This window comes from Notolepis coatsorum, assembly GCF_963971535.1.
Source record: "Notolepis coatsorum genome assembly, chromosome: 1".
Taxonomy (NCBI): Eukaryota; Metazoa; Chordata; class Actinopteri; order Aulopiformes; family Paralepididae; genus Notolepis; species Notolepis coatsorum.
The window spans coordinates 143,148,694-143,163,937 of NC_140165.1; the positions used below are offsets into that span (position 1 = coordinate 143,148,694).

The 15,244-nt window shown below is 40.5% G+C and overlaps 1 protein-coding gene across 1 annotated transcript in view; it reads right to left on the reverse strand.

Annotated features, from left to right (window-relative positions):
- The window catches only part of LOC311240881 (phosphatidylinositol 3-kinase regulatory subunit alpha-like), a 68,239-nt gene extending 53,300 nt beyond the window's left edge, over positions 1 to 14,939 (reverse strand). Inside the window, exons 1-6 of the mRNA XM_084329483.1 lie at positions 14,767 to 14,939; positions 13,897 to 14,390; positions 13,627 to 13,756; positions 5,448 to 5,540; positions 4,256 to 4,327; positions 2,035 to 2,151 (exon numbers count right to left, since the gene is read on the reverse strand). Of these exons, the coding sequence (XP_084185609.1) occupies positions 2,035 to 2,151; positions 4,256 to 4,327; positions 5,448 to 5,540; positions 13,627 to 13,756; positions 13,897 to 14,088 (604 nt within the window). The 5' untranslated portion in view covers positions 14,089 to 14,390; positions 14,767 to 14,939. The remainder of the gene's footprint in view (positions 1 to 2,034; positions 2,152 to 4,255; positions 4,328 to 5,447; positions 5,541 to 13,626; positions 13,757 to 13,896; positions 14,391 to 14,766) is intronic.
- Positions 14,940 to 15,244: the final 305 nt, after the last annotated feature.

Genomic DNA, 15,244 nt, shown 5'->3' on the forward strand with positions numbered 1-15,244 from the left:
ATACTGAAACATTGTATTAAGCAGATATATGAGCAGGAATCGGAAGCAATACTAGTGGGAAGTCAAAGGGGACCCAATATCTCTGGGGAAAACCCTCTGCTTCACTAACTGATTGACAACACAGAGACACAGGCTGCGTTTCATTAGTCATTTAACATCGCTGACTTCTCCTCTGCACTTCCCCTCAGGGGGGGAATCCCCGCTGCCATCCTCAGTGCCGTTCCATGGACTATGGAAAACTCAAGTGAAGCGAGTCGACAGCAGTGTGCACATTTTAGTGTGCATTGCAATTTTCCGTCATTCCCAGTGTGCGAGAACCAATGACTGAACAAACTATATAAGTGAAAGAGTAAGTAAACAAACAATACTTATACTTAATTATAATAATCCTTGACAGAAATCGACCTATATTTTCTGACTCATTACTACTGATTACTTCACCTTTACCCCCCTAGAGCTTTAGATTTATTCGTTGTCTGCATGAGGGCAGTGCATTCCATTTCAATCACCCACTCCCGCTCGTACCCAGCCTTCATTTCAGTTAAAAGGTTAGCTAAGCATGATAAAGGCTTTAGTGTGACATCACATGTCAGTGTGGTTGACTTGAGTCATCGATTCCGTTGTTACGCGTCTGTTAACATTGTTCTTCATTTAGATGAGAGGCAGAGGGAGACAGAGGGTGACAAGGGTCACAAGCCCAATTCCAACCTGTCGACCTACAGTAGCAAAATCAGGGAATCCCAAAATGCAGTAGTTCTAAGCAAGCTAGCCCTGTGTCTGTGACACAGTCTCGTTTTGGTTTAGTTGTTGTTTTTATTGTTGAGTAAACTGGATTCATTCTATCAATATCAATGTGTGTGTGTATGTGGGGCTGTAATTTTAAATGTACACATTTAATTAAAACAGTAGAATACCCTTACCATTCAGAATCTACTTTGTGTAGATGTAATAAAAATAACACAAAATTAGACACGGCAAGATTTATCCCCGAAATGCCTCAAATACTCAATGGCGCCTTTTGACCAATGCCCCTAATCTGGTCAAACGTTTCAGCCTACCAACTGCCTTTATATAACTTTGAAAAATGCTGGTCACTACATGCCACACATAGAAATGGAAGTGAAAAAAATTTAAAAAATTTAATGTAAATGGGGGCCATTTGTTGTGTCACTTTTATATTGATATCAACAGTAGGAAATTAAAAACAAATTACTAATTTTACCATGATCATCAGTCATCATCAGTCATCAGTCATCATCAGTCATTAAAACGTAAGAATCTCAAAAATGTCATGTGAATAAATGTCTATTTTGTCACTCTCCATTGCATACTGATACACAATAGTGATTCTACCTATACCCAGTTCATGAATACTTTTACATTTGCTGTTCTAAACAGGGCTGTCTGGTAGGACATTCCTGGGGAAATCATCTGGGACACGGAGTGATGTGTTTTACGTCAACAGCAGCAACAGCAGTTTGTTTGGAATAGAATTGTTTGAATAGATGACTCACTCAGTAGTTAGCATGGATTTCCAAGATGGAAAGCAAGTCAATACAGTGAAAAACGCAACAGCAATTATTGCTTATCATCAAAACAACTAAAGTGATCTTGCAGATTACCACGTTCAGGAGTAGTTCACTTTTTTGTGGGAATAGTGCCTTCATGTGATGAAATTAGTGGGAATAGTGCCTCCATGTGATGAAATTAATCAAAACATCTCAGGTGTCCTTGCTGTCGTAGGACAAACATGTTTGTCAAGGACAAAGCATTCATAAGAAATACATAATTTCCTGTTTACCTTTAGTTTTTTCCCAAACTAAAATCAGCAGCATTCTTTCCATAGGGGTCATGAATGTGCACAGCACATTTGAAAAGATTAGAATGAAAACTATGAGAGTTGTCGCGTTCACACCCAGGATTTGAGGTAGACAATGCGGCGGTCAGGGTGAATCCATTACATCCCAGACACCATCATTTTGGGGGGATAAAAAAATGCATTATGCACTTTTTTGTAGAGATAGCGGTTCTGACCTTGCACAGCATAGACCATGTCAGCCTGAAGGGAGGTGGGGAGGACTGGCCCGGGCAGGTCCTGCAGGAACCTTACAACTCCGTCACACAGAGATTGCACCTCCAGCTGCTCCACGTCTGAAATCAAACACAACTCAGTCAGGGTAGGGAACACAGTCTACATGGCTGCCCACAGTTGATGCCCTAGAACTGAAACAGCTCCCCCCATATGCCTGGCTGTCAAAGTCAACTTTTATTGTCATTTCCCATAATGTGCAAGACATACAGAAAAATGAAATCATGTTCCCCCCTTCCCACTGTGTATATAAAAGGATCGACAATATATAACATAAAGTAACATAGGACACTATAAACATAAAGTAACATATAGTACACACAGTGTGTGTTAACACTTTGAGTGCCAGCAGGGGGCTCACGATTTAGCGCTGGAGTGCCAACGCTCTATATGCAATGAGAGGGCGAGCACATTTGCGAACGCATAAACTATATCTTAAATTATGGCTATGTGTCTAATACACCCGTCGCTTATCAATAACTTGCTTGCAGTCAACATTGTCGAAGCGGATAGTTTTTTTATGAGTACATTTCCGTTTTATACCATTTTGAAAAACGCTCGTTTTTGGAAATTTCCAGAAAAAAATTTATTCTGCAGGAATCGCCCTTTACTGGAATACACAAAAAACTTATTTTATCAGCCTATTTATGAATCGTTTTCAAATAAACGCTAGATTATCGATAGTATACGTGTACTTATGCACGCTAGAGAAGCGGGCTGAAAAATCGATTCTCTTATTTCCTGATCAGCACACACACACACACACAAGGAAGTTCAGAGTATCTGGGAAGATACTCCAGTCCTTCTACTCCGGAGCTGTAGAGAGCATCTTGACTGGAAACATCACTGCCTGGTATGGAAACAGCACGGCACAGCCGCACAGGACAAGAAGGCCCTACAGAGAGTGGTGCGCTCAGCCGAGCGTACCACGGGTATTGCACTACCTCCCTGCAGGTTCTATACAACAAGAGGTGCAAATCCAGAGCCTGCAGAATAATGAAAGACCCTCACCACCCCAACAACAGCCTGTTCCAGCTGCTGAGGTCAGGCAGACGCCTGCGAACCCCAGCTACTAGGACAGAGAGGCTTCGGCTCAGCTTCTTCCCCCAGGCCATCAGAGCCTTGAACACTGAACACTGAGTGCCACAGAACACTGAACTCTCCACACACAAGCACACACACGACACGCTTGCACACTAGCAGCCACTTTAACATGAGTAAGCACACACTCATGCTGCACACGCCCACACTTATGGCCACAAAGGAAAGGTCACTTTAAAAATAGTATAGCAACAGTAACAGTGTATTGCACTACCAAAGGACCTAGCATGTCCTCCATGCTCTGTAAATAACTTATGTACAAATACCGAGATGCCCCACTATGTTACCTGTTTATTGCACAATGTTGTTTTATTGGATTCTATTATATGTTGTACTACTGTATTGCACATTGTTGCGGGCAAGACCACCCGCATTTCATTGTATACTTGTATGCCGTGACAAATAAAACTCTTGACTTGACTTGACTTGACACACACATATAGGGGACACGTTGATATATCTGTGAAAAAAGCTCTGATTACCCCAAGACTGGTCAAATAGATTCCTTACCTCAGATCAGATGTTCTCCAAAAAGATTATTCCAATTCCTGACCGCCATTCCAAATATCGATCTCGTTTATTGATCCAACGCTGGGTGCTTGAAACACATATTCCACGCTGTTCTGAGGGACCACAAAGACTGCAATCGGCTCGGATTACATGCCTGACAAGTAAAATGTGGATGTGAACAATTTTGTACCATGTGGGCAAATGAAGACAACGCCCACCACTCCTGCTCATACCTGAGACAAGTGATCATCGATGACCAAAATTAAGCATCAAGCTGCCTGGTTAAAAACAACATGTTTTGGTCTTTTGGTCTCTTTCCTATTTTCCAGCAAGAATCTTATTTAGCTATCCTGTTCATTTTTATGTATAAATCCGCCAAATGAAAGAATGTTTGTTGTTATATACCGCTGTAAAAATAGTCTTTGACGAAAAAGAAAAATAAGTTTGCTTGTGTGCATCAATATGGAATGTATCCAAAGTATCCTGCAATAAAAATATATATAAAAAAAAAAAAAACAGATACATAAAAAAATTAAATGAACAGTGTCTACTCACCGGTATCAGCCAGCTGTCTGGTGTCCAGGCCCATCCCGCCGAGGCTTCTGTAAAGGCTTGTACTCTCCAGACCTGGGGTCAACACAGCATGAACACACGTCAGCAGCAGTACTAGATACACTATAGGACTAAAGTCACAATCTCATTTCTGTAATCTTTGGGCCTGAAGACAAACATTTGCCTGGAAATCCAAAACATCCAAGTTCAATCCCAAACTTCCAACAAAGGTTTTTGCCGACACTAGTCCTGACACTTAATCGAACCTTAAACCAATTTGCCAACTTGCTCTCTTAACCCTTTCACTACCATGACACTACAGAAGGTTAACCTTTCACTACCACACTACAGACGGTTAACTTTCTGTAGTGTGGTAGTGAAAGGGTTAACCATTTGTTGTGTGGCAGTGAAAGGGTTAACCTTATGTATTGTCACAGTGAAAGAATTAACCCTTTGGTAGTGTGGTAGTGAAAGGGTTAACCAAAGGAGAACATTGACGTGGGTGAATCATTTCTGAAACTAAAACATGAAACATTGCTGATCCACAGAAGACAAAATGTCCAAGTTTGTGATGATGGTTTTAAACTGTCCAAATGTTGAGAGTATGGACGATTAGGGTGTGTGTTAAAGATAATTCCCATTCCACTCCAAATCATATCAAAATTAACCTTTAGAGATTCCAAAACTGCAGAAAGGTAATCCATGGGGTAGATTTGTGCATTAACTAAATCTTTGTATGGCCTTGCCTTATAAAACATTAAAAAGACATTATTTTGTGCAGAATTTCTGAGAGCGCTCATTGTTTTGAAAAGGCTCAGTTATTGTAAGTATTTTTCCACAAAACTATGGTTTTTGAATGCTTCATAAAGTGAAGTCATGAGAGGTTTTTGCCCAGTGGCAACCAATCCTCTCTCCAAATGGTCAAACCTGCAGCCATACCCTATATTGCACTCACACACCATTTTATCATTATTTTCTTATCGTGAATTTTGTAATTATCTTGAATTCTAATTTGCCATCTATTTAAATTCATTGCATTTCTTTTTAGAGCACAAACGATACCCATAAAGGGACATTTAAGAAATGCCTGTAGAAATGTAACACCCTGTAGTTACCGTACTGTACTGTTACCGTCTCAAAGTTTGTTCTAAGTCCCTTTCCTTACAAAGAGCTGTCGTTGTGGTGTGGTTTATACCTCTGGCCTCGATGGCCTCCAGCAGTCTGGAGAGGAGAGGCGGGGCCGTTTCTGGAGGTCCAAACTGATCTGGCAGGTCTGTCAGCACCAAGCCTGGACCACACACACAATATGAATACAATATAACAATTCCAACATAAATATTAATTCAACACAATACAAACATGTGTGTAGAAAGACAAAAGACTTGTAATTGACTTTTCTTGATCCTCCAATCACAACTGTTGCTTCCCTTGGACAAAACAAAATGTATACGTTTATAAATGTTTTTATTCACTGGCCAATAAAAATCCCCAAATTGACCAATTATGGTCAGTAATTTACCCAAGTAGCTTTCTTATAGAAGAATATAAAAAAGAACAGTAAATGGTGTTTGATTACAGGCAAAGTGGCTGGTACAGTAGAGCAACTTACCAACCACAGCCAACATTTACTAGCATTTGGCTGCTATTAAGTTTTCCACTCCGAAACACACACATGCGAGCACACACACAGTGTACAGACTTCCTTCCTCAGAATACTTATGTGCCCTCACTGCCCTGTCAGCAGCAACCACAGCTCTGACTAACAACCTGCTGCTAAAGCATCGTGTGAGAGAGAGTGTGTGTGTGTGTGTGCGTGTGTGTAACAGTGGAAGTGTGTAGCAACTAGGGGTGTAAGGGTACGTGTATTTGTCCTACAATGTCACGGTTCGGTATGTGCAGCCATGCGAAGAATACTTCTAGTATTGTTGCGTTATTCTGCTCCTAGTGCAATGTGCATCTGTCACCACAAGATGGTACTAAATGATCATAATAAACGCCTGCGAGTGTGACCCTGGTCAGGAGGTGAAGGGTCCGAGAGCAGAGGTCGATCTACATGTATGTGACAGATAAGTATAGCAGCCGTGGCAACGATCAATCGTTATTATACTAACGTTATAGTTCAAAATGGCAAACAGACAAGGTCATCTTTGCGTATGTTATTATGCTACATGCAACAAGATCATGTAACTATTGATATCGATAACGTTAGCTAGCAATATGGGGATTTTGATAGCTAAGTAATTTTAGACATTGTTAGCATCCTGAGCATCCCAATTACTGGAGCTAGGCAAAAAAACAGAACAACTACTTTTTGAGCATCCTCTAGATACCAAAGCAGACGCGGCCAAAACCATTGTGTATGTTCACTGTTGTGTTTACTGCTTGATACACTACATGGCCAGGCTGTACCAACTCTCTCAGGGCGGACTATACGACACTAGGTGGAACTAAGTATAACTTGCACTACCGTCTGTTCAAAATAAATTAATTTGGGATTTGATGCTTTTTGCCTGTTGTACCGAACCATGGCTTCTGTGTAAGATAAGATATAAGATAGGATAAGATATACCTTTATTGATACCCTTTGGGGATATTCTGGTGTAAATACCATTACACCCCTAGTAGCAACTGTAGAAGATTTTGTCTGTGTGTGGGTGCATGTATTTGCCCATGTCTGTATTCAGCTGAGTGCATGTAGCAGTCATTGAATGTCAAGAAACAAGGGGTTACATAAATGTGGATTCTTGTTGTAACATACATCATGTCATGGAAACAAGAAGTTTGCAGTTGAGTTATGTTGTGCCCAGTCTCGGATTTGAAAGAAATGTGAAGGATTAAAAGAAAATATAAATCATCACCCTCCTGTCACTCCAAGTGAAAGTACAGATGGTGACATTTCAGTGACTTTTTCTGTGTCTAATCTTAATATGGAAGTCAATGGAGATATCTGACAGGAAGAGGTCACTGACAAGACATTTTATATTATCTATAACTCAGACTTACGGGCTGCACTGTACATATAGCCTGATGTGTGTGTATGAAGCAGGTATGTTGAGTGTGCAACATACATGCATACGTGTGTGTGTGTGTGTGTGTGTGTGTGTGTGTGTGTGTGTGTGTGTGTGTGTGTGTGTAGAGAGGTGCTCTACAGCTCTCAGTAAGGAAACAGATGGAGGAAGCTCAGTTTGTTTTGCGACTCACAGTAGGGCTGGGCAATTGATAAAATGTTGGCTTCCAGCAATTATAAAAACAGGATAATCAACTTTAAGGCCGTGTTCTAGGGCTGCACGATTAATCGATTTTAAATCAAAATCGCGATTTGGAATGATGCAATTATCAAATCGCAAAAAAAAGAAAAAAAAAACGCAATTTTATTATATATTTAAAAAAATAAAAATTACATTTATTTAACCAGGAAGTCCCATTGAGATACAAGATCGGTTTGGGAGAGGGAGGTAAGGGGTTTTAGATTGTTAGATTTTTATTGGACAGATCATTTTAGGGAAAATCCCGCCTGAACAGTGGCGTCATTTCAGTAAAAGGTGAATTTTGGCGCGAGTCTGACTATTACGGAGCGTTGTCCCGGAATGGATTTGGTAGCTGTCATTTCTCACAAATGACACGGAAATGAGATGATTTTGTCACAAATGACAAAAAGTATTTCAGATTGAGCACGATACCTTGCCATACCAAAACTACGCCACTGTGCCTGAATCCTTGTAGTGAATGACAGCAACAATGGAGCCACACCGCCGGTTTGCGATTGCCATCATGGCTGTCATTGTTTTGTTATGGTGTGCCTGCCAAATACGAGCGGTAGAGGCAGAGTATGAGGAAGCAAGACATGGGATCAATGTAGCCCGTTTTCATCCCACAATGCACTCACTGTAGGCTACTTTGCCTCCTAGATTAGGTACTATATAAAGTTCGATTGCGTTCACACCAACAGCAAACTGCACCATGCTCCACTTTGAAAGGGACAGAGTCCCAACTTTTCAAGAGGACCATGGTTCGGTTGTTTGGTCCTCACAATAGTTTGGTTTGTGTTCACACCTCTCCAAACGAAACGGACTATTGATTTAAAGGAACCATGGTTCACTTAAAACGGAACAAACAGGGTAGGTGTGAACGCGACCTTAGGTTAGTCAAGTCATGTTTTTAAGCCAGGTCATGTTTTTAAGACGGGTCAATCCTTTGAGCCAGGTCATTTTTTAGGCCAGGTCAAGTCTTTTAGTCAGATCGTGGATTTTGAGCCAGGTCGAGTTTTTGAGCCAGGTCAAGACTTTGAGCCAGGTCATGGTTTTGTTTTTCAGTTTAATTATATTTACATTTCAAAGAAAGCCACTGCATGATGCACAATGTTTCCAAAGTCAATGAGTAAATTAAATAATCGTGATCACAATATTGACCAAAATAATCGTGATTGTTATTTTGTCATAATCCAGCAGCCCTAACTCACAGTAACATCACTGGATTTAAGTTAAGTGTTATTATACAATCACCCTGTCTATCAGTATATCCCGGGCCCTATTCCCCGTACCTGGTTCAACTAAGTCGATCAAAAGTCCCATTATCCAGATTCAATTAACCCGATGTTTGAATCCGGGATTTTCCTGTTCCTCGAACGCTGATTCAGTCTCGTTCATTCAAACCAGACTTGAGACTCAGGATAATTGCGCGCGGCCGCCTCAGCTGAAAAGACAGCAGGTGTCGATCGCAGAAATCCTGATTTTCTAACGGCATTGATTGATTGATTGATTTAAAACTTTATTAACAGATTGCAGAATGGGTACAATGCAGTACGGCTCAATAGCCTCGCCGACAAGTTAAATGCATAATCTATAGGCTAATTTTAAATCCCTCATTACCCCAATCAATCAGATTATATTTCTTTAAACGTGCCTGCTGGCAGTAGGCTTATGGAATGAATAATCAAATGAGATATTGCTAGCGAAAATAATTTGTTCAACTCTTTCAGAATAAGGATAAAAACAAGCCCAAATAGTATATCTAATTGATACGAATTATATTATGAGGATATCTGTACTGTATGTGCTTAGGTATTATGTACTATATAAATACATGGTTTCCAAAGAGTGGCTTGGAGGGAGGCTTGCAGTTACACTATTAATCAGGTTTTAATCTGTTTCGGACCTAATCCATACATGCATTGAATTGATTACCCTTTGGTTTATACCAGTGACACCTCATGTTCATCATCAGATAACAGTGCTTGAAAAGATAAATGCATTTTCTCAAATTCATTCATCAAAAACGTCAAAGGCTCATTCAATTTATCAAATCACGTCACGTCATCAAATCCATCAAACAGCGCATATCCTCATATATTTTAATCCCAGTTACAATATCACAATAACGTGTGACACGGTCACAGTGACAGTGATACAATTAAATACTCCACAGATTCAGATTCCTCATAATTCATATCCACAATCCGCGCATAGACGCTTCATATGCTTGAATGAAACGCATCCGGGTGCTCCATTAAGCAAATACACAGCGAAGAATATTAAACTAATCAGAGCCAAACACCTGATAGGTTTCATTCATTAAAAATATCCCAGCGGGATTCACATTTGCAATGATCCGTTTAGTCCGTTATTAAAATAACTGTGTGTCGCGAGCGCCGTATCCGTATAAATATGACGTGCATTATATAGGACAAAGTAAATTCATAGGCTGAATATGATTTATTATCAGCATTTTAGGTAGACCTATTATTTTACATTTCAAACGAAGCACAAAAACATAATTCAGAATGGCATAATGGGATCTAGATCATTTCAGGAAGCGAGCTGGCATTTCTTTGCGGGGGCGTGGCCATGGTTCATCCAGCTAACTGAACTTAACCCTGCCCTCGACCAGGTTCAAACTTTCTGATCTGTTACCATGGCGATTTAGAAAATCCGACGTCGGGGAATGGAAATGTCTGGCTTAAGTCAAGCTATGCTGAAAATTATCCGGCTAACTCAGTTAGCCAGGTACGGGGAACGGGGCCCAGGTGTGCTTCCGAATAACGAATAGCTTTCACCAAATGTTTATTACCCTTAAATTAGAGGATGGCTGCTCACTGCTTAAAAAAGAAAATTATATAAAAAAAAGGGGGAACACCAACCAATTTAGGAATTCCTATTTGTTACTTCTAAGGTATTGGACATTTTATTCAAGATTTGTGGACATGAACAATCCTCCCAAAGCAAGAGAAGTAAAACTAACGTGTGGTGGTATCAGGTCTATAGTCTGGAGTCTGTGGCTTGAACTGTACATTCTGCATTTTTCATCCATCGAGCCTGACGTTATCATTGGGAATGGGTCTGAGCTCGCAAAGGGCAAATATCGCCGCCTAACGTCTCCTGGATGGTATTGCACATCATTGGATTGCATTGGCTGGGACTGTGCAGCAAAAAAATTAGTCCGGTCCAGGTTTTACTTCTCGGGGATGCAGCTGGATACTATTGCATTGACTGTGGGGACTGGGAGCAGCGTGGATCTATGTGTTTTTGGATATAACGTTGGATCAATAAACGTGATCAATATTTGGAATGGCGATCAGGAATTGGATTAATCTTTTTGCATAATAATAATAACTTTATTTATATAGCACTTTTCATACAAGATGCAGCCCAAAGTGCTTCACATTACATGATAAAAGAAAGATAAAACAATGAATAATAGCAGATTAAAAAAATAAATAACAAAGTAAACCACAGTCTAAAATCACAAGTAAAGAAAATGGATAAAATCGAGTATTGAAGAAAAATAATAAAATAAATAGTTGCTAATTAAAAGCAATATTAAAAAGGTATGTTTTCAACTGTCGTTTAAAAATGTCCACTGAGCCAGCCTCTAATATTTTTTGGGATTGTGTTCCACAGCTGTGGTGCATAGAATTTTAAAGCAGATGCCCCAATTTTCCTTTGGGGCACCACAGGAACAATTAAAAGACCAGCTGTGGAGGACCTTAGGGCTCGTGAGGGGACATAAAAGGACAGGAGATCGGAAATATACGATGGTGCTAAATTGTTAAGAGCTTTAAAAACAAGTAGAAGGACTTTAAAATCAATTCTAAAAGATACAGGGAGCCAATGCAACGCTGCTAAAACTGGAGTAATATGCTAGCAGCAGAGTTCTGAATTAGCTGTAGCTTGTCTATTGATTTTTTTGGAAGACCAGTAAAAAAAACATTGCAATAGTCCAGTCTGCTTGAAATAAAAGCATGAATCAATTTCTCAGCATCCTGTTGGGTTAAAAACAATCGAACTTTAGCAATGTTTCTTAGATGGAAAAAGGCTGTTTTGGTCACCTTATTTATGTGGGTATTAAATCAGAGTCTAAAATTACACCTAGGCTAGTTACTTCCGGTTTATTCTGGTGAGCCAAACTTCCCAACCCATTAAATAGTGCTTGCATGACATCAGATGTGAGGTAAGGCCTTTATGTTACGAGTCTTGGGGTAATCAGATGTTCCTATCACCGCCATCGGAGTGTGTGTGTGTGTGTGTGTGTGTGTGTGTGTGTGTGTGAGGTCGCGCCGACCAAAGTACGGAGAACCGATTTTTCAGACACTGCTGCTCTTCGTGCATAAGTACACATATAATAGCTATAATCTAGCGTTTATTTGAAAACTATTCATAAATCAAGCGACAAATGGCACGATTTCTAAGGAAATACATTTAAGCTCGATTTGCTGGGGTTTATTGAGATGAGACAGAACGCTCTAGAAATATATTGATATTCATCACGGTATAAAATGGAAATGTATGTATGAAAAAATGATCCGTTTCATGCATGTTGACAGGAAGCAACTCATTGACGACCAGTGGTGCAGTCGTAATATGGGAACTGCCAGGACGCCATGTGCACGCACGCGCACAGAACAGATTATTATTATGCAGAATAAATAGTAGGAAACATGTTTGTATAGGAAATTACTAGTTTTAGTTTCGTTTTTGTAAATATTGCCTTGAAATAGAGAAGCTGAAAAAGGTAGCATGATGTAGCCTTCAATATATAAAGAAATTATATTGTCAACAGATATGGTTGAAAAACAAACAATGTTTTAAATGTAATTGTAGTTACAATTTCTTTAATTGAATGAACTTAAACTAGAAAAGTAAATACAAACTAAATTAACAATGTAACTTAGTTTACAGGACAGTTTCCTTCTGAAGCACAACTTAATGCCTCATCCTTGATCCTTCCAGTCGGGACCATTGTCACATAGTGAGAGGTTCCACAGCTCAAGCAAACCCCCACCAATTGGTACAGGCTTGTATTTTGGTTTGGCTCTTCTCGTTCATTGTTATGCTATCGGTATCCTATTATTATGCAAAGTCTAGGTGATAGATAAGTGCTGGCCGCCGGGTACTTGGCGCACGGCGCGACGAGTCCAGTGACAATTGTGAACGCATTTTTGTGTGCGCGCGCGTACACATCCGTACGCGATTGCGCGTACTTCTGCTCAGCGAACTACTAGGACGGCGTGGTACCCCGTCCACCCACCACTGCATCCCTGTTGACGACCACTGTGTTATTTAGATCTATTGCTATTATATTTTATATGTTTTAAGTACTCGCAAATAAGTCCTATTCTCCATTGGATACAGCGTTGGCCCAGAAGGGCATCAGCAGAGGGCGCTGTTGGCCCTGAATGAGTTAAGATGCTATTTCGACCGACAACATAGTATTTATTGAACAACTACCATGTCCAGTTTCTCCGCTGTATTTACCACCCATATTGTGGTTGCCGTTCTGGATCTACTACAGTTTGCAGCTTCAACACTTTTCTTTTTATTATTATAAAAAAAAATAAACAAGATTCTAAATTCTATAAGTGGCCTTATAGTTTATTTTGGGGGATATTGGTCGTAACAACGACGGTTTTAGGTAGGAATGCATCAATACCACTTTTTCACTGTTGATACCGATTCTGAGTACGAAACTTTAAGTAATGGTCCGATACGGAGTACCAATCCAATCCAAGGTGTCATAGTTAACTAAAACTAAAACAAAAACTAAAGCTAGGTGTGAAAAACTAGGCTTTGCTTTGATTTGTGACATGTTATTTCTGTGGCTTTGCTTTGATTTCTGACAAGTTAGACGTTTCTGTGGCTTTGCTTTGATTTCTGACATGTTATTTCTGTGGCTTTGCTTTGATTTCTGACATGCATTTCTGTGGCTTTGCTTTGATTTCTGACATGTTATTTCTGTGGCTTTGCTTTGATTTCTGACATGTTACACATCGCTGTTGGTATCAGGTTTTGGTATTCAGGGGGAGGAAAAACAATACCCTGCCCAATATCCAGAATGAGTATTGGTGCATCCCTCGGTTTAGGCTCCTTTTATCCACTCACCGTCAGACTCTGAGTCAGCCCTGGTCGACGTGGTGGAAGGGGGTCTGGGAGGGCGGGGTTTAGGAGTGGGCGGGGACATCCTTTTCCTGCCAACAAACTCCACATACGTCCCGGGGAAGTCTCCCTTCTCCTGTGGGTCAATATGGAAAGATAAATCATCAAAAAGAATTACTCGTATAGAAATCCACGTTTCTCCCATATTAAACATAAAATTAATAGGCACGCTATCAGTCTGTCACTACCTTGGCCCATGAATCATGCCTTCCTTACCTGTGTTGTTTCATTGATGCCTGGCAGCCAGCCAATCTCAGAGGGCCTCTCCTCAGCACCATTAGCGAACCCCATGGCCAGCAGGGGCCCCTTACTGACCAGCAGCATGTCCCCTACATGGAGGTCTATATCCTCCTCCCTCTCCTTCTTATAGTCGTAAAGTGCCCTGTACTGAAATCCCTCTGAGCTCATTTTTGATATGTGTTGACAGAGTATGGCTATATGGTAACCAACTAAAAAGAAAACGAGGGTTTATATGTTATTTCAAAAATAGGATTCTCTTTTGCCTGAGATTGTTATATATAATTTGGAGTAGCTAGACTAACTCAGCATGGCTTTTAGAGTTGTAGGTCTCCCCCGTCTCCATCTCTGCTAATGTCCTGTCATCCGTCCAACCTAAGTGACAGCCTGTCAATCAATACATCCCGACGATGATTCATGTAGAGAAGTCTCATAAAAGGTAACGCCCACATCTGTGGTCCCGTCAGATGCACCTGCAGGATAGGTAAACAAATGTCTCAGGTTATACACAGTATATTGTTGATTTAAACATTGCTTCAGCTGGCTGTCTCGACATCAACCTGAGAATCTCGGTCGAGTATTCTTTGTTCGTCGAATTAAACAAGAGAGCATTTGTGTTACGATATCCACAAACTTCCTTTACGAATTGGATCGCAAACGTCACGTAGAATTGTAAAATATAATCAGTGGGGCTTTATACTGTTACAGTAGACGTGTCAGGCATTACAAAAGCTTTGCAGATCAGGCACACCGCCACACACGCACCAAATGGCCCCAGGAAATGTGAAGCGACAATACTCTATGCTAGCCGTCTAGCTAACCCTGCTGGTTCCGTTATCTTAGTCTTACCTTATTTTTCACGGGCAAATATCTGCAGCGCAATAGCGAATGGGTTCCATTATGAAACGGCGAATAAAAGTGTCAGATACAGATATTACAAATCGGATATATTCCGTTTGTTGGTCGATTGATTATATGCTCCAGACCAAGATAGTCTGGTTTAGCTGTCTGCTTTAACGTTAGCAGATTACCGATAGGGAAGGCACAGACTGGGTCGTGACGTCAGATCCGGTAACCTAGATTTTATGCTCCAGTGAGCGTTATTTTCTTCCGTAGCCGCATTTCTGGCAAGACGCTCTCTGATTGGCCGACGCCTGTTTCTACACTGGTTAAGCTTCAAGTCAAGTCAAAAGTTTTATTTGTCACTCACGGCATACAAGTGTAAAATGAAATGCGGGTGGTCTTGCCCGCAACGATGTGCAATACAGTAGTAACAACATATAATAGAATCCAATAAAACAATATTGTGCAATAACATAGTAGGGCA